Here is a 21,283-nt window from a genome sequence, read left to right on the forward strand (position 1 = left end):
CGGTTGTGATGGCTGAATAAGGTGGTAGTAGTACCAATAATTGTTGGAGCCCTGGGAACAGTGAGTAAAAATCTCGAGAAGTACGTGGAACAAATAGGGGCTGCAATAAGTGTGGAGACTTGCAGAAAACAGCACTGCTTGGAACCGCTCCAATACTCCGGAAGGTGCTCGAAAAATAAGAAGTGTTCATTATCATCATTGTTCGACCGTAGTCGAGACAATGGAATTTACCATGCTACGCCAGACTTCACGGTCCATCATAGCATTACGGAGGTCCTGTTGCTGGATGCCTGTATCCCTGGAGATTACATCAGGGTAGGAGAGTGTGCGCCCTCTGGTATTGCGAGTAGTTGGCTTCCAGAGGAGAAGAGTAGAAATTACTTCTTTTTCAGCTCTACCACAATGTCCAGCAAACTGGACTCTCCTACCTTTCACAAGAGATGATACAGGTGGTAGTTTCCCATATATTTGCATTTTGGTTGGATGGCGCTTCCACGAGAGATTTTGAGCTCTCATAAGGAGGCGAGTGTAGGTTCCATCCAACCGCCTCTCAAGCTTCTTTGATAACGTCCAGGTTTCTGAGCCATATAGTAGAATTGGTTCGACTGTGGCTTTGAAGATTTCAAGTTTGAAGTCTCTACTTAGATTTGATGACCAGATCTTATGCATGTCATTACAGGCTGACCAGGCCATACCCTTTCTAGTTAGAAAGTCTTTTCCAGATGATGATATGTATGACCCAAGATATTTATAATCAGAAACCATATTTAAAGGCGCACTGTTGAGAGTGTGGATGATGCAATCACTGTTGGACAGGCACTTGTTTATGTATTCAGTTTTGGCCTCATTGAGGTAAAGACCTACACAATTTGAGGCTTGTTCAAGAGATTGCAAAAGAGACTGGGCATTGGAGAGAGAATCACTGATAAGAGCGATGTCGTCAGCAAAGTCAGTGTCTGTCAAGTACTCAGCTGGGTGTCTGGAACTTCTTCTTGGTATTATTTCAAAGCCCTTGCCAGAGATGGTATCAAGTGACATACGTAGCACATAATCAACAACAATGATGAAAAGAAATGGGGCGAGTGTGTCTCCCTGCAGTATTCCGGCTTTGATTGAGAAAGATGATGTTTCTCCATCAGGGGTTAAGATGGTTGAAGACGTATCTGTGTAGAGGACCTTGATGGCAGAAATAATTTTGTCTGGTATCCCATAGAGCTTAAGGATTTCAAACATCTTGTACCTATCTACAGAATCGAACGCTTTAGAAAAGTCTACAAATACCATTGCAAGATCGCGATTAAATGCTTTTGATTCTTCAATAAGTCTGCGCAGGCATAGTATCTGGCTCAGCGTTGAGCGCCCATGTCTGAATCCATTTTGGTTCTTTCGGAGCAAAGGTTCAACAAAAAGGACAAGACGATTTAGGATCAGTTTGTTGTACAGTTTTGCAGCAATTGACATTAGAGATATGCCCCTGTAGTTGGTGACGAGGGACAAATCGCCTTTTTTGGGTATTGGAATGATTTGAGATTGGTGCCAAATCTTTGAAGCGACAAAGGTGGAAAGTGTGTGGTTGCAGAGGTTGAGCAAAAGTGTGTGAAATCTATCATCCTTCCAAATTACAGCTGGGATGTTGTCGGGACCAAATGCTTTCGAGGCTTTTAGTTGCTTGGTGGCTGCTGTTAGTTCAAATATGGTAAAAGGGGAGGTGTTGATGTCCAGTGTGTCTGATATAGGCACACTTGGAAGAGTGGGGTTATCAGGGATTTTGGCATTCTTCCCAAGGAGGTTTTTAAAATGGGTTGACCAATTTTCTAAACGCTTCTTAGCTGATCCCCCTTTAATTCTAATTGGTGACCCAGAATTTTTGCCTGATAGGTCTTTGATGGATTTCCAGGCGAGATGGTGTTTTTTACTAATGTGCTCTTTCGATAGTTTACTAATTTTGCCATTAATAAATTCGACCTCGGCGTTCAAGTAAGCCTCATCAAGATTCTTCCTGGCAGCTATGAGTTGGATCTTTAGTGACTGGGATGGAGAACGATGGTAAGCTAGTGATATAGACTTTAGATGGTTTCTGGCTTCGATGACATTTGGGGAATTAGAAGGTTTGCTCTGGCCCCTACTCTTCCTTTTGGGAAGAGTAGCCAGTGCAACTTCCTCTGTTGATTTGATGAGGCTGCTGTATACTTCCTCAATGTTCTCAGCATCTATTTCAGAAGTAGACAGAGATTGAAATGTGTTATAGACCTCAATAGTAAATTGTTTGGACATATCGGGGTTAGATAAGACTTCCTCCCAGTCGATCATTTTGATCGGGTGAGGCTTAGTTTTTTTGGATGAGCGAAGACTAAGCTTAACGGTAGCTGATACAATTCTGTGGTCAGAGCCGACAGAACTAAAGGAAGAGTAGGATCTCGAGTCCTTAACGCTATTGCGCCATTTCTTTCGAAAGATGAGGTAGTCAATTTGTGCCCTATCACCAAGTGGGGACTCAAAGAGGTGTTACCTTAGTTCACTGGTAGTGAACAGCTGACGCTGTAGTACATCTTCAGTGCTAGAAGCTGTGCAAAGACAATAAAATAATAATAATAACAATCCTTTCTACTGGAAGCCCAAGGCCTTAGAGTTGGGAGAAGGGACTAAGTCGATTACATCGACCCTAGTGCATAACTGGTAATTATTTAATCGAATCCGAAAGGATGAAAGGCAAAGTCGACCCCAGCGAAATTTGAACTCAAACAACAACAACAACAACAACAACAACAACAACAACAACAACAACAACAATAATAATAATAATAATACCCAAGTGCACAACAGATTGATGATAATTGGCATCAGCCATATTGTACCACATTTTAGCAAGAGTCCAAACGCCTTCATCGTCTGTTGGAAGAAAGACCTAAAAGAAAGTGGTAAATGTCAATATTTCATAAGTAAATATTTGAACATCGAAATGAAATTAACTGGAAGACACAGACATATAGACAACCAGATCAACGCATACGCATAGATATCCAGCATGGTTGCATAGACATGCAAATCTCATGGGAAGTTGATTTCCTCAAAGAATTGTAACATACATAGGATATAGGGAGAAGTAAGAAGAAAAATAAGCGAAAATGCACATTGGAACTCAAAAAAAGTAAAGGCTTTTTATGAAAAGTAACGATAGATATATACAATTAGATGAACTGAGGTAGAAATAAAAGTAATGAAAGTCATTATTGTGAATTGTTAAAGAGATTCAAAAGCATACCGGTTTCGTAAAATTATTAATCATTGCTTTGAATGCACACCGATCACTGCACGGTGTCAGGTCTACTAGTCCCTGAGTAAAAAGATGTGTAAGGGAGATAAATAGTTCTGGATTTGGTGCAATTAGGGTAGAAATATATCTTTAATGTGAATGGTATATGGGATGTATGGGGATTAGTGGTATTAATTGAAAGGTTAGTAATGTTCTGTATTATGTTATGTATTCATATTGAGTTGTGGAATATATTTATTAATGAAAGTTGGCTCTTTATTCATTCTTTGTTGTACTGAGGTATTCTGTGAACATTGATAGAAGGGGAAAATTAGGATTAAGATTCCTAGCACACCTTTCTATGTGTTCCCTAACCTGTATCTGTCTGTATTGTGTGTGTCGGATTTGTTCTTTGTCTTAGTGACATTCCTGTTTGCCCAATATATTGATTACCGCACCCTAAGCGTGTAATGGCATAGATTAGGTTTTCCGAAGCACAGGTAAAGTTTGACTTTATCTTAAATATTTCACCTTGTTTAAAGTGGAACTCTGTACCCGCCAAAAGGTGGGGGCATGTGCCACGGTTAGATCGTCCGCATTTTTTCACGTTTAGTTCCTTTGTTAATAGATATAGTCTTGTGTTGGTTAATATTATTTTTAATGATTTCGGTTGCATTTTGCTCTTGATAATTTTGTGTGAGCCTAAAATTTTGTTCATTGTTTTATCTCCTGTGAGAATGGATAGATTTTGTATGATGATGTTGAAGGCCTCATTGTTTCTATGGTTGTGTGTGAAGAAGTATGGGAGTATTTTAAAGTCTGGTTTGGTATTTCGGTTGACTTCCCTTAATGTTCGTATGTCTATTTCCTTTTCTCGTTTAATCCCATCATTTATTAATGATGCTGGGTAATGTCTCTTGATTAGTATTGATCTGAGTTCAAGGAGTCTTCGTTCACGAGTATAGGTGTCCGAAACTATAGTACAGATTATTTTCGCTAGATTATAAGTATATTAATTTTTATGTGTTTGGGATGGCATGAGTTGAATAATAGGCATTGTTTAGAATCTGTGGGTTCATAGAAGATGTCTGTTTCGATATGGTTATTAACTATTTTAATTAGGATGTCAAGAAAAGGAAGTTGTTTATTGCTGTGGTCCATGCTGAATTGTATGTTGCTATTGATATCGTTGTGCATTATTTTGAAATCGAGGAGTTTGTCAATGCTATCTTTCCAAAGTATAAAGCAATCATCTAAATAACTCTTCCAGTGATGCCCTGGATTTGTAGACTTCGAATCTGCTTTCTCCTTTCTTAATTTCTCAAGACTGGTACGTAGGCAGTGTATTACATATCCCAGTTACCCAATAATTACATGTATAAACCTATTATGTCGCACGTTCGGATGACCTCTAATCAACTCAACTCTCGACGTCTAGACTTCTCCCTCTATATCTACATATTGGGCTAGCTTACTTCATCGTCTGGGGGCGTCCACACAACACCTCCCTCTTTTCAGTTTTTTAAACCCGAATTTATCAATTTTATTTCCTCGGTGAGAATCTGGCATATCTTGTTCTCTTAGCGTTAATTTCCATCATTTCTGTAGGTTTTCTCTCCCTATCCTTTTTCGAACCAAAAATAGACAATAACGGTCGGTGATCCGTTTGCAGTGTAAACTTCTTCCCATGTAAGAATTTATGGAAATTTATTACTGCGAAGATTAATGATAACGCCTCTTTTTCAATCTGGCTGTAGTTTCCTTCTGCTGGTAATAGAACTCTCGATGCATGTGCAATAGCTTTGATTTTACCATCATTAAATTTATGCAATATCACAGCTCCTACACCATATTCATAGGCATCCGATGCCACAATTATTTTCAGATTTGGGTCGAAATCAGTTAATGATAACTCTGATGTTAACCGCTTTTTAATTCCTCGAATGATTTCTGACATTCGTTTGTCCAACTCCATTTCGAGTCCTTCTTTAGCAACTTATTCAACGGAACTCTTAGCTCATACATTTTAGGTATGCACAACTGGTAATAACTTACCAAACCTAAAAATGATTGTAGTGTTGTTTTGTTATTGGGAGCAGGCATTTTTTTATCGCGTCGATCCTAGAAGGGTCCGGTTTTCGCCCGTTTTCATCGATCACCTGTCATAAGTACTTTATTTTTATCAAGAAAAATTCCCATTTATCCTCCCTTACTTTGAACCCGTAATCACACATTCGTTTGGAAACCTCTTCTATATATTCAATATGTTGGTCCCTTGATTCACTTTTGATCAATATGTCATCCAAGCATGGGACCGCGAACTCACAATCTGCTAGCATAGTATCCATCACTCACTGAAACATTGCTGGTGCGACCTTTACCCCAAATGGCAGTCTTTTGAGACGGTACAGACCTTTATGAGTATTGATTGTTAATACTTCAGCACGTTCTTCATCTACCAGTAATTGGAGGTAGGCCTCTGACAAATCCAGCTTGGAAAAAATTTTCCCACCATTGCACTTAGCAAATATTTCTTCTGGGTTTGGAAGCGGATAATTGTAATTTATTAAACAATCATTAAGGCCAGTTGAGAAGTCCGCACATACTCTTACTCGTTCTTCTTTTTTATATATAGAGTAGGAGCCGCCCACTCAGAGTAGTCTACTTTTTCAATCATTTCCATGTCTTCCAATCTTTTTAATTCCTTCTCAACTTGATTTAACGCCGCAAAAGGTTCATTCCTTTTCGGTTTGAACATCGGCACCGCATTTTCTTTCAACTCAAAAACATTACTTTAATTTTTTTACACGTACCGAGCTCTTTCGAAAAAATATCAGGGTACATCTTTTTCAATTTTAATTTCATTTTTTCCGATGCTTTCTCTGACACAGACTGTGATGCCTTCACCTTGTTACATGATGTATTTAGTGATAGATCCTACAGGTCGAATCCATCCTTCCATTAAATCTGTCCCGAACAGATTCATTGTATTCTTAGTTTACACTTCCGCGTCCTATTTTTAAGTTTTATTTCTGGTGAAATTTCGCTCAAGAATTGAACTCGTTCCGCTGACACACCGTAGAGTATCCTAGTAGTTTTTTTATACAACGGTCTGCCTATCTTACTCCATGTTGCCGTATTTATTATCGATGCGTCTGAACCGGTATCTAATTGCATTTTGGTCTGAAACCCATTTATTTCTACCAACACAAATTTTCGGTTTTGTCTGGTATAATTTGCTTTTGTTGAATAGACTTTCTTCTGTTTTACCATTTTCTTTGACCGGCATTTCGTCTGTATATGTCCAATTTTACCACACTTAAAATAGGTTTTATCTTTTAAGGGGCAATCTTTCCTCAAATGGCGATCTCCGCAATCATACCACCGTTTTGAATTAAAATTTTTCCTTCTTTCTGTACTTTCTTTACACATTTGTACATTATTATTCCTGTCTTCTATCTTTCTTGTATCATCTCGAAGGTTTATTATTTGTTGGCATTCCTCAACCACTTTCTGCAAAGTGAGTTTCACATCTTGATTCAACTGTGTGGTTACTCTTCTCAGTCCCAAATCACTATGTCAGTTCTATTATGTTTATTGAGGTTTTCACTGGGATATCCCACCAGTGTTCCTTTTTATTATGAGTGGCTATGGCTTCTACCATACTGTGTGTTCTTATTTATTTGACCTCAGAATTATCCTTTCGAGTGATCTCCTTATGCAGTGTCCTGGCTGCAACATTATGTCTCATCGGTACATAATACCATGATGACATTTTCGGACAACTGCTTATGAAGAGAAGAGAATAGGAAACTGTTAATGAATCATTGTTACGAAAGTATCAAAAGTATCTCAGGCAGCCAAGAACCCTGATGACAAAGTAAAACTACAAAATGACGTGTGTGCAATATAAAAATGGGTTGATGAAAATAACATGCAGTTCAATGCTGATAAGTTTCAAGAACTCCACCATCGGCCCACAAACAGACAACTATAGAAATACATATGACTAGAGGCTAGAGTAATCCCAGAATTAGAATTGGGGTGTGACCTGGGAATGCACATGAGTAGTGATGCAACATTCCATGTGTATATTACCAGGATGGCAAAACTGTGCAGGCGAGTAACTGGACGGGTCCTTAGATCATTCAAAACCACAAATGAAGATACCTAGCTACTCCTATGGAGGACATTTGTCCTCAGTCTTCTGGATTACTGCCCCCCACTGTGGGCACCGCAGAGCATAATATATTAGTGACGGAACTTGAAGCAATCCAGCACCACTACACAAAGAACATTGACTCGTGAAACAGATGAGCTGCTACTGGGAAAGGCTACAAGAAGGGAAACTGGAGAGAAGGCGAGGAAGGTATGCAGTGATATGGAAGATCCTGGAAGGTCTAGCTTCCAACTATTAAATACTATACCTATTTCTTTACTACCCACAAGGGGCTAAAGACAGAGAGGACAAACAAGGAGAGACAAACGGATTAAGTCGATTATATCGACTTCAGTGCGTAACTGGTACTTAATTTATCGACCGCGAAAGGATGAAAGGCAAAGTCAACATCGGCTGAATTTGAACTCAGGACGTAACGGCAGACGAAATACCGCTAAGCATTTCGCCCGGCGTGCTAACGGTTCTGCCAGCTCGCCGCCTTATCTATTAAATACTATACCAACCACCGAAATAGACGGCATTGCTTAGTACCAAAGATACCGTTTTCTTCATCTCAGATAAGGACTCAGTATTGCAACAGCTTAGGCTGTTTAACACCTTCCCAAGGAACCTTAGAGATCTGCAAGGGTTAGATGGGAAAACGTTCAGAAAGCACCTGAACAAATTTCTATCTGAACCCCCAGATGAGCCCACATGGTGACAGGATGCACAAAGAAGAGCAGCTTCGTCTAACTCGCTTCTTCACCAAAAATAGTACCAAAAGGAGACCCCAAAACATTGAATGGCGGTGCTCCAGCATGGTTCCAGCTTCTGGCTGAAACCAGTAAAAGAATAAAAGTGATACAGAGAATATTAATGTACAGTATTGAGAGTGACACTGTCGTTTGACGTTTAAAGATGTTTCATAGCATTAGCTAATATGTAGGTGAGGATTAAGACTGCTGAGAGCAACAAATATTTAGTGAATAAACACTTAAGCTTTAATCCATTCAATGAGGGGATGGTAGCACAAGCTTACATTGTTTCAACAGATCTACCGAAATAGTGATAAATATGGAAAATCTCTGCTCTGACAGTTAGGTATCAACTGGCTTGTTGAGGTTGTTGAGACTGAGAATTTTAAACAAAACCGAAAGACTCTCAAACTAAAATATACACAAAAGCAATTGTTAAACAAAACTAATAAAATTATTCTAGAAACACTTACAGGATTTTCTTGTCTTTTGTCTTGCTGCAGTTGTATTGCAATTGGTGTCAAATCGTCGTTTGAATTCAGCATAAATAATGCAATGGGAGCACACATCTGAAATATATATACATGCATATACATACATATGCATACATAACCAGAAAGCAGAAAGCTGATTCGAAGACTACAGATCCAATCCATCACTGGAACTGTAAACATCTGTAAAACTTTCAAGAAGTTTATCATTTAAATATATATGAGCATATATATGCATGAGAATACGTACATAAAACAAAATACACAGATCTTCACATGTACATACAAACAAAAATACCCAGTTGATGGGTAAATACCCACCATCTGTCCGTGGCCGTTTGCCAGCCCCGTCTGGGACCTGTGCAGGTGGCACGTAAAAAGCACCCACTACACTCACGGAGTGGTTGGCGTTAGGAAGGGCATCCAGCCGTAGAAACACTGCCAGATCAGACTGGGCCTGATGCAGCCTTCTGGCTTCCCAGACCCCAGTTGAACCGTCCAACCCATGCTAGCATGGGAAGCGGACGCTAAATGATGATGATGATGATGTTGAAATTCCAATGAAGGTGTCTTGGATCTGGGTTAGAAACCAGCTCTTTCTCTATTGCCAAGAAATCTTGAAATATTATCTACATACACACACTCACACACACACACATGTTAATGTTTTTACTTGTTTTAGTCATTAGACTGCGGCCATGCTGGGGCACCACTTTGGAGAATTTTTAGTCGAATGAATCGACACCAGAACTTGTTTTAAAGCCTGGTATTTATTCTATCAGTCAGTTTTACTTAACCGCTAAGTTACAGGGATACAAACACACCAACATCGATTTTCAAGCAGTTGCGGGGGACAAACACAGTCACAAAGACACACACACTTGCATATAAGACGAGCTTCTTTCAGTTTCCATCTCTCATCTCCGCACAGAAAACTCTGGTTAGCCAGAGGCTATAATAGAAGACACTTGCCCAAGGTGCCATGGCGCCACACTGTAGGACTGAACCTAGAGCCATCTGACTGGGAACGACTACTACTGTTATGCTTGGCACTCCACGTAGATTACCATAATCCACTTTACTTCCTGTATAGTCATTAAGTAACTTCTATACCGGGTACTATTACTAGTTATGACCTACAGGGCAAATGTAGATGAAATAAGGATAAACACAAGTTTATATTAGGGTTCCTCTTCGCGTTTGACCATTATGGTTGATTGAAACCCAGAAGTAAATGTTCCAAATGCTTTTTAAATGACCAGCCACAACAAATTACCAGGGACCGTTTTACTGTATTTAGTTAGAGATAACTATGTGAAAAGTTGGAAAGATGACGAGGCATTTTATACTCGTTTTGGAATACAATGGGATGAGAAGGAAGTGTACAAGGTACAGCAGAAAATGGGTGAGAGATAGAAAAAATAACTAGAGTAATAAAAACAGAAAAAAGAAAAGAAAGGAAAAACAGAAGGAAATAAAGAAAGAAGTAAAGAGGAAATTAGGAAGAGAGAAAAAGGAAAGAGAGAGAGAGAGAAAAGTAAGAAGAGAATGATTTGCACAGTTGAAGCAGAAATGAATAAAATATAAGGTATATAATATATATAAAAAACGAAAACATAAAATATAAATTTACGGAGATGTACTTGCATAGCAAGTGACCTGATCTGAGAGTGTGTGCTGAAATAAAAATAATTGCAGAGTGGAAGGCGTTTATGAGCCATTTAAAAACACACAAAAACCGTTAGATTCACTTCAACATTTAAATTTAATTTGTCAAAATATTTTTGTCGCTTTGAGACCGCGTCCTATTCACTGACAAAATCCCGTGATGCAGCACGAAAATATTTTGACAAATTAAATTTAAATATTGAAGTGAATCCAACGAATTTTGTGTGTTTTTTAATGGCTTATAAACACCTCCCACACTGTAATTGATTAAATATATTAAATAAATTAATGGAGAAATAGATAAAGATAGTTAAGAGAGAAAGGAGACAGAGACGAATGTAGAGTGAAGGTGAGGGCAGGCGAAAGATGGGGTAGAGGGGAGTGAAAGATAAATGAAAGGGAGTCAACTATCTGTGAGTCATTAGTACTTAGGCTGAGGATGAATAGAAACATGAATCCACAAACGATAAGAATTCAAAGGCTATTTTTAGAACGATGCATATTTTTTCATAGCTGGGTAGATATATTATGTGCAAGTATGCTTGTGTGCATATGCATCTTTGTATCTAAGTGTATGTGCGTGTATGTGTGTGTGTGTGTGTGTGTGTGTGTGTGTGTGTGTGTGTGACTTACATCATATTCTTTTCTGTGTATAACACCATCCAAAATTTTTAAATCTGTGTAAAACAGACGTTTCTTTTTGATTAATCCTTCCAGTGTTTCTCCTTTCAGAACTGGTTCCATCATCGCTTCATCCACACCAAGTCTACGAGAAAAAGTTTAAAAGCACACAAAACGATCAGTGGTAATCAATGGTCGTCTACATTAGAAAAAACTATTGAGTTGGGTTGATAGATTTTAGATAAATTCATTTGTTTTAGAGAGAAGGAATATGTTTTAGATATTAAGGGAACAAATTATTTTATTCATTTAGAAGTAGAAAGAAAACTTAATTAGATCAGCATTCATTCACATTCACTGACCACTAATGATCAGATGAATATCATACCATATAAAGTAAATGGACATATTTAAAAGAAATCAAAAGAAAGGAGAAATATCGTTTCAATTTGAGTAATGAGGCCAGCCCATAGCAATACAGTTTTATAATTTTTTTGAACATTACAAGTTTGTATTAACTGAGACGAGTAAATTGAAATTCTAATGATTTTGTCCCAATTCACCAGAAAAGAAAAGGAAAAGAAAAAATCTAAAACTTTGAGGGTTTGGGCAAATTTGTCAAAATCTAACTAATGTAAAATGTAACTAAAATTAACTTTACTGCACTTTTAACTCTGTGATTTCTAATTAAAACCTTTATTTGGAAAATACTTGAATACTTTTCTAAACGACTGTGCTCACTTTACTGTTAATTTGCTTGCGCTATTCAATAACCTGCAATTAGAGGTAAGAATATGGAATATTTCTTCCAAGCAGAGATCACAATTCGAATTCCCAACAGTAGACGGCGAAGTGCTATTAATATTTGTCCACTTAATATCATATATATCACCCCTATTCTTTAAAATCCAGATGAATCCACTCAAACTTAAAATTCATTTTCCCCCCATTTTTGAACGAAGAAAGGTGGTTGCGTAAACTTTGTTTAAAATAAGCAGAACAAGAACATATGTAATAATCAGAAGTGCCATCAGTTGTTACTATACATCTAAAAACTAAGCATTTTTATGAGACATTGCCTTCAAGTGGACATACTAATTTGTTCTTATAGTTACGATAATGCTTATTAGTACTAACTTATGCTTGCTACCGGTAGAAATATCATGTACCCCATCTATAATGTTACGTATCACTTTATGGTTATTATCAGTTTCGCTATAGATTGAAGTAGATGTATCATTGCTTTTCCTTACTCAGCTCATTTAATTCAGATGAGTGTAGTTTGGGCTCAGCTGCCTCCTTTATACTATCTTCTGTAGTTCTTTAGTGTTTTCGCAACTACTGCTAACTAAATAGTTCATTATCCCACAAGAATCATTCATATTATGTTCCACCTTATCCGTATAGTTATTATTATTACTAGTTATATTACTAATATTTATATTGGTTTTATTATTTGTGCTTACTAGGTTCCTATTAGTTAATTCTCTAACTCTAAAAATTGTAAGCTACAATAATTTGGGCTAGGTTCGTACTTGTATTAAAAGCAAATCTAATCGTGTGCCGATTGAAAATCTGACTCTATTTGTTAGATGGTGGAAACTTAATGCAGCGAAAAATTTTGCAGGTATATTTGTGACTATCTGAGTTCCGAAGACTGCATTATAATATAATATATGTGTCTAGATCTAGCTTTTCTTTTAGTGGGTAGGGGTCACTGTTTTTGTTAACAACTTCATTTTTATATCTGTTGTATGTTTTTTAAAATAAATCTATTACTACATTTAGTACGGGATTTACTTAAAATAACATCGTTATCCATTATTCTTATTATTGTGGTGTTTGGCACGATGACTGGACATTTCATTATCTTTGTAGAGCTTTTTGTTTTATGCTCACTTATTTACTTATATCTGCTGGGTTCATAATATTAACCTTATTCAAATTTTATTAAGTCATTCTATGTTTAAGTGATATTAGAACTATAGCCACAGCGTATTTCAAAGCAATCTTTGTTGGCATGTACCCTGAGATTCTTATGATCCCTCACCTAGAATATACTTTCAGAAGGACTTCCAAAAACTTGAATCCTCAGTTCGTTTCATCCAGGCAAACTGAACAAAGCTGCATAGGAATGTCTGCCTCCGATGAATGTGTAACGCAAGTGAATCAACTGAATGCTCATAAATAGATCAAGGGATACTAGGACAGTTATCCAGCAGAAACACGTGTTGGATTGGTATTTGCTGAGAATAACACTTGAATAAATAGATTTTGAAGATGTATAATTCTCCATTCTTCTTTGTGATGTCTTCTTGATTATATATGTGTGTATACAGAACGGGTCTCCAAGCAGTTCGTGCCTATTAAATTCCACTTAGAGAACTACGTTAAGTGACACATGCTCTAGAACCACGCGATTGCCGCTGCCAGTTCTAATAAACCCACTTTTTCTGCTTCTTTACATACTAAAAAAAATTACAAGAAAAGTCTAGGTTTTTCCTGTATTAGAAAATCTGTTTATGCATAAAAAAACAAACAAACAAACAAAAGAACTGAAAGGGAAATTAATATTAAAACTGTTTTAATATCTGTGGACCTCGGTAATGCCTAGCGAGTCCCAGATATTTAAATTATTGTTTAAATATATAATTGTTCTAAATAAGGATCTGCTGACTTACTTTGAAGGGATTTCTTCACACAATCTTATTGATTTGGGGTTACAACGATTAAGACGTTGATATCCAAACCACGTGTCTTCCTTCCAATGCATAAAAGACTCCTGTATGTATGACAAAGACAACAAAACTAAACATTGATTTCTAATATAGAAACAAGATTTCCAGTTTTATTTGTAATTGGGAGAAGGTTACATACTGGCAGGATCGTTAGGGTAGCACACCGGACAAAATGCTTAGTGGCATTTATTCCGGCTTTACATTCGGAGGTCATCTTTTTGTGGTCGATAAAGTAAGTTCCAGTCACTCACTGGAGTCGATGAAATCGACTATCTCCCTCCCCACAACATTTCAAGACTTGTGCCTATCGTAAAGAGGATTTGTAGTAGGAAAGGTATAGTTAATTAAGACCCACTACCAATACATAATTTGCATTTCATTATCGACCCCCAAAGAATCGAAAGCAATCGTGACTTTGGTAGTAATTGGAACGAGACCATAAATAAGTCTTATGAAATACCATAACGAATTTTTGTACGACGCACCAGAATTTGTTGTCTATCGACTTAACTTTTGTTTGTCCGTGTAAACCAGAACTCACTGTTCTGAAACAAAAAAATGTAACTAAACTTACATTAGAGAATTTAGTACTAGAAACAAGATACTTGAGGGAAATTGTGCTTCCCCGCCTCCTCCTATGCCTTCCTTATATATATATATATATATATATATATATATATAATATATATAAAATAAATATAAGAGAATGGTCACTATGTGGCTCATTCTAGCACTAGAAAATCCAAAAGGTTTCAACCACAAAAATACATGTTTCCCATGAAAGTCAGTACGATTGTTAGCTCGTACTGACTTTCATGGGAAACATGTATTTTTGTGGTTGAAACCTTTTGGATTTTCTAGTGCTAGAATGAGCCACATAGTGACCATTCTCTTATATTTATTTTTGTGTAAAATATTATAATATATTATAAAATATTATAATAATCCAGGTTTCTCGAAGCACTGGGCCACTTCGTGTTGAATAGATATACTATTAAATTAGTATCTAATTCTCTCACCCTTATTAATTATATATATATATATATATATATATATATATATATATATATATATATATATATATATATATATATATATATATATATATATATATGTATGTATATATTTATATATATATGTGTGTGTGTGTGTGTGTGTGTAAATAATAGTAATGGCATTTTTATATAAGCTTAAAGCTCGTGGCGATCATCGTGCAATGACTAAGGAAAATAGTCCAATAAAGTGGCGTATAAGCCCTCGACAGAATAAAGAAGGCTTTCCAATCGGTGTCATCGCACGGTAAGCGTTAAGCTTATATAAGAATACCATCATTATTATTATTTAAAGGATTGTAAACTCGGCGGCGTATAGAAAAAAACATTCGCACCGAAAGCATATATATATATCTGATGAATTCCGTTGCTTCGTACAACCAAATTTCCTTAAAAAAAAAACTGATTGGTCAATTCTAGACAATTAAAATCACATACTCCGGCTGCCGTGCTGTAAGATTGAATTAGGTTCAGCCTGATAGAAAAGGAAGTCTCCTTGCTACACAACTCTACCTTCAGTTTATCATTTATATTCCGACCCTTAAAATGTACTCTTTGGGTTAGATATAAATATTGTTATTGAAATGTATTGTTTGTTTTCAGATTCATTTCAACCCTGATAGAGCAAACGTTTTGAGCGAAAGCATTCCAGCCTTGTTCAGGTTGTCTTTTCTTCAGATTTAGTGCGTTTAAGTATGTATTAAACCCAATTTTTTAAGGCGGTACGCATGACGCATGGAAGATTTAGCTATTACTTTTAATAGATCAAGCAACTGTATACAGCATTTGTTTTTTTAGTTGATCCATCGTCCTCTGATCAACAATCACCCTCCTAACCAGGCTACCGTCTGGGGCCTTACCTTCATTTTCGTTATAGGTATACATAATCATGTGATCTCGAGTGCTGTATATCTGAAATGAAATTGGATGGTGGGAATGTCTTTGATCATAGGTTTAGTTTGTTGGGTAGATCTATAGCAAATGATAACTTTAGCCTATTTTGAATTTCTTGAGTTTCATATATAATTAGCCCTTGTTGTCATTTAGTTCTATACTAATCGCCATTGAGCAAACAGAGTATCAGAAGCGTCCATCATATATATATATATATATATATATATATATATATATATATATATGCTTTCGGTGCGAATGTGTTTTTTATACGCCGCCGAGTTTACAATCCTTTAAATAATAATAATGATGGTATTCTTATATAAGCTTAACGCTTACCGTGCGATGACACCGATTGGAAAGCCTTCTTTATTCTGTCGAGGGCTTATACGCCACTTTATTGGACTATTTTCCTTAGTCATTGCACGATGATCGCCATGAGCTTTAAGCTTATATAAAAATGCCATTACTATTATTTACACACACACACACACACACATATATATATATATATATATATATATATATACATACATACATACATATATATAAGGAAGGAAGGCATAGGAGGAGGCGGGGAATCATGACCTTCGAACCTTGAGCCTCACAGCACAGAGGCAATGACAAGAGACCGAGACCTTTGGAGAGATGCTGTGATTGTTGGACAGCATGCCATGCTTGAAAAGATGAGTCAAGTAAAATCAAAATCAAATTCAAAATGGAAATTGTACTTGTGGCTGATGTCAGCTCCACCTGACTGGCACCCGTGCAGGTGGCACGTAATAAGCACCATTCAAGCGTAGCCTGTGCTGCCTGACTGGCTCCTGTTCCGGAGGAATGTAAAATTACCCTCTACATTCTCGGAGTGGTTGGCGTTAGGAAGGGCATCCAGCTGTAGAAACCTTGCCAGATCAGATTGGAGCCTGGTGCAGCTACCTGGCTTTCCAGTCCCCAATCAAACCGTCCAACCCATGCCAGCATGGAAAACGGACGTTAAACGATGATGGTGATGATCATGATATATATATATATATATATATATATGAAAAAACAAGTAAAAAATAGAAAATGCTAAAATGATTTTATAGTGAACATTTCAGTACCGGTTTCGGTCATTTTGAGACCTTTTCAACTGTAACGATTAAATAATTAAATTTAGAAAAATTAGAAGAAAAGTTTTTTTAAAAATATTTCTATAGTAGTGTTCAGATTTAAGTGGCATTCTGCCTTTCTCTGACTCCCTTGTTTGCACTTGTGTGTTCGAGGTAGTTGTGAGTTCTTGGTAGGGTAGTAGAGAGAAGGCTGGTGAGGAAAGGGGTGGGTGGGAGAATCTGGGAGTGCCCTGATGGTCGTATTTTAAATGGTCAGTGGCGGCTGGCAGTCTCAGTTCAATTCAGGATAATATTTATATTGACAGGCTTGTTTATAGAATTAGCGTAGGTGTTATACTAAAAAACATTAGTGACAAACTTAAGGGGTAGGGGGTGGAGAAGAAGAAGAAGAAGGAGAAGGAGAAGGAGAAGATGACGATGATGGTGATGGTGGTGATGATTATGACGGCGATGATGATGATAACGATGATGATGAAGAAGAAGAAGAAGAAGAAGGAGGAGGAGAAGGAGAAGATGGTGGTGATGATGGTGGCGATGATGATGATGCCGATGATGATGATAACGATGATGATGAAGAAGAAGAGGAAGAAGAAGAAGAGGAAGAAGAAGAAGAAGAAAAAACAGAGAAGGGAGAATAGTAATGGGTGTAAATATAGCTATGAAGGGGCTGATTAGTAATGGATTCTATGGAGTGTAGTATTTGTGTGTGTATATATATATATATATTTTTTTCTTTTATTCTAAAGTTGAGGTATATTAATTGTTTGTCGTAGACCCCTTCTTAACGGGTCTACGACAAACAATTAATATACCTCAACTTTAGAATAAAAGAAAAAAATATATATATATATACACACACAAATACTACACTCCATAGAATCCATTACTAATCAGCCCCTTCATAGCTATATTTACACCCATTACTATTCTCCCTTCTCTGTTTTTTCTTCTTCTTCTTCTTCCTCTTCTTCTTCTTCCTCTTCTTCTTCATCATCATCGTTATCATCATCATCGGCATCATCATCATCGCCACCATCATCACCACCATCTTCTCCTTCTCCTCCTCCTTCTTCTTCTTCTTCTTCATCATCATCGTTATCATCATCATCGCCGTCATAATCATCACCACCATCACCATCATCGTCATCTTCTCCTTCTCCTTCTCCTTCTTCTTCTTCTTCTCCACCCCCTACCCCTTAAGTTTGTCACTAATGTTTTTTAGTATAACACCTACGCTAATTCTATAAACAAGCCTGTCAATATAAATATTATCCTGAATTGAACTGAGACTGCCAGCCGCCACTGACCATTCAAAATACGACCATCAGGGCACTCCCAGATTCTCCCACCCACCCCCTTTCCTCACCAGCCTTCTCTCTACTACCCTACCAAGAACTCACAACTACCTCGAACACACAAGTGCAAACAAGGGAGTCAGAGAAAGGCAGAATGCCACTTAAATCTGAACACTACTATAGAAATATTTTTTTAAAAAAACTTTTCTTCTAATTTTTCTAAATTTAATTATTTAATCGTTACAGTTGAAAAGGTCTCAAAATGACCGAAACCGGTACTGAAATGTTCACTATAAAATCATTTTAGCATTTTCTATTTTTTACTTGTTTTTTCATATATATCAACTCGTGTGTTCCTTTTCACCCTTATACATATATATATATATATATATATATATATATATATATATATATATATATATATAGTAGAAATAGGTTTCAAAGAGAAAAGAAACTACACTTTGTATAAATATGTAAAAACTAAAAATAAAAGAGAAAATGCACATTGTATATGAAAAAATATAGGCTTTTTATGAACAGCAATGATAAATATATACAATTAAATGACCTGAGGTAGAATTAAGAGGTATAAAAGTCATTATTTTGTTAAAGAGATTCAATGTCATACCGGTATTGTCAAAAGCTGTTCACTGTCTTTGAATGAGCACCGATTTCCAAACGGTGTCGGGTCTACTCTTTGTCGGAGTGACATTCCTGTTTGCCCATCAGTACCCGCCAAAAGGTGGGGGCATGTGCCACAGTTAGGCCACCCGTATTTTTCACTTTTGGTTCCTTTGTTAATAGATATAGTCTTGTGTTGGTTAATATTATTTTTAATGATTTCGGTTGCATTTTGCTCTTGATAATTTTGTGTGAGCCTAAAATTTTGTTCATTGTTTTATCTCCTGTGAGAATGGATAGATTTTGTATGATGATGTTGAAGGCCTCATTGTTTCTATGGTTGTGTGTGAAGAAGTATGGGAGTATTTTAAAGTCTGGTTTGGTATTTCGGTTGACTTCCCTTAATGTTCGTATGTCTATTTCCTTTTCTCGTTTAATCCCATCATTTATTAATGATGCTGGGTAATGTCTCTTGATTAGTATTGATCTGAGTTCAAGGAGTCTTCGTTCACGAGTATAGGTGTCCGAAACTATAGTACAGATTATTTTCGCTAGATTATAAGTATATTAATTTTTATGTGTTTGGGATGGCATGAGTTGAATAATAGGCATTGTTTAGAATCTGTGGGTTCATAGAAGATGTCTGTTTCGATATGGTTATTAACTATTTTAATTAGGATGTCAAGAAAAGGAAGTTGTTTATTGCTGTGGTCCATGCTGAATTGTATGTTGCTATTGATATCGTTGTGCATTATTTTGAAGTCAAGGAGTTTGCCCATGCTGTCTTTCCAAAGTATAAAGCAATCGTCCAAATACCTCTTCCAGTCTTCCTTTAAATAGCGATGAAATGAGGTGCCATATTTTTGTAGTTAGGATTGGTATATTTTAAGTGCTAGGTAACCCATTACAAGGTTCGCAATCACTGGAGCAGCTCGAGTTCCCATTGCAATTCCACATTTTTGTCGATACTAAACTGTATCGAACATTAATTAGCTGTTCAGTAGGATGAATTTGAGTGCTGCAATTATGAATCTGTGGTTGATGCATCCTGGGATCTCTTCCGGGTATTTTTCTAGCCAGAAGGTGATTGCTTCTATACCATAATCGTGTGGGATATTAGTGTACAAATTCACCACATCGAATGATAATAACAGAGTTCCTTCATTTATTGTCTTCGGGAGGTGGTTAAGCATGTCTAAGTCTTCCCTGATGAAGATTTTCACATATTTTAGAAACGGTTTGAGTAAGCTGTCGAGAAAGTTGCTCAAACGGTGGGTTTCACAAGCAGGGCTAGCAATGATGGGTCTGAAGTCAGTAGTGGGAGGTACATTAATGCATACGCTAGAAGTTTTGCAAGATTTACAAATATGTAGATTTTTGTGTATTTTAGGTACTCCGCAGAATAGAGTAGATCTGTATTTAAAATTGAATAAATAGTTAATTTCATGTTTAGTGAGGCCCTTTCCATGTATTTGAAGTAAGGAGGATAAGCTTTTAAGTGTCTTCTGTGGGTTGTATTGTACTATCTTCTCATAGTAAATATTATTTTCCAATTTGGAGAGTATAACATTTTTGTAGTATTCTGTGTCCATCACCACTGCCGCACTTCCTTTGTTGGCTTCTGTAATGGTGAGGTTTATATCATTTTTTAACTCGATTAGGTCGTTCCATTCATTTACATTAAGGCTGGATTTAATTCGTTGTTTTTGTAGGGTATTAAAAGGAAAACTGGTAACGTGCTCACAAAAAGCATCAAGTGCTTTATTTCTGCCTTTTGTAGGACAGTATTCACTTTTGTTTTTTACTATTGAGTCATCTTCACTGGTGTAGTTGTGAAGTGCTTCTGTGAGGCGTAATTTTCGGCAGAAAGCCATAGTGTTATCGTTAATTTCATTCGGGTTCGATCAGCGGGGGGTTGGAGTAAATTTTAAACCTCTTGCTAGAATTTTAGTTTGTGTAGTACTTATGATTTTCTTTGATAAGTTGATTATTTACAGTTGTTCATGTATATTTTGTTCCATTTCACATCTCTGTTTCTCTGATTTAGGTCTAAAAAATGGTTGTAGGAAGTGGATTGATGTGGAAGGTCTGTATAGGAGAAAATGGTTGCACAGTGTGACTGTGGTAGTATGTCTGTGGTGGGGTGACTCTGTAGTGGACTAAGTTATGGTTGTACTGGGAGTTGTTATATTGTCTATGGTTGATGTGGCTTGGGTTAAATTTATTCTTAATTTTGTAATGTGGGTGGAGGGAGAAGTTCTGTTGTCTAGTTAGGCTGTGTCTAGTTGAATGCTTGAAGTATCCATGTTGAGGCTAGATGTCAGAAGCAAATTTGTCCATTATCTGAGAGATGATGGGGGTAGATTGGTAGGTAGTGGTTCTCGAATGTTTGGGTTAGTCTGGAGGCTTGGGTGGATCTTTTGATTTGTATGTTGGGAGCCTTGAAAATTACGTCCGGATTTTCTACTACGAGCGGATTCCCTGTTTGTTGTTTGTAAGTTATTTGTAGGTAGAAGTGAGGTGAGGTTGGTTGAGTTGTGTCCCCTAGATTGTCTGTGGTTTGAGCCAGAGAAATGTAAGGTCATTTTTGCGTGGGTTTTTGGTTTATCTTTCTTCAGGAAGGG

At 36.9% G+C, this 21,283-nt stretch overlaps 1 protein-coding gene across 1 annotated transcript in view; it reads right to left on the reverse strand.

Moving 5' to 3' along the window:
• The window catches only part of LOC115215746 (polyunsaturated fatty acid lipoxygenase ALOX15B-like), a 71,108-nt gene that overhangs the window by 33,398 nt on the left and 16,427 nt on the right, over window positions 1–21,283 (reverse strand). The window contains exons 5-8 of the mRNA XM_029785042.2: window positions 13,629–13,729; window positions 10,960–11,092; window positions 8,641–8,736; window positions 2,809–2,905 (exon numbers count right to left, since the gene is read on the reverse strand). Coding sequence (XP_029640902.1) covers window positions 2,809–2,905; window positions 8,641–8,736; window positions 10,960–11,092; window positions 13,629–13,729 — 427 coding nt within the window. The remainder of the gene's footprint in view (window positions 1–2,808; window positions 2,906–8,640; window positions 8,737–10,959; window positions 11,093–13,628; window positions 13,730–21,283) is intronic.

This window comes from Octopus sinensis, linkage group LG9 (assembly GCF_006345805.1).
Source record: "Octopus sinensis linkage group LG9, ASM634580v1, whole genome shotgun sequence".
Classification (NCBI taxonomy): Eukaryota; Metazoa; Mollusca; class Cephalopoda; order Octopoda; family Octopodidae; genus Octopus; species Octopus sinensis.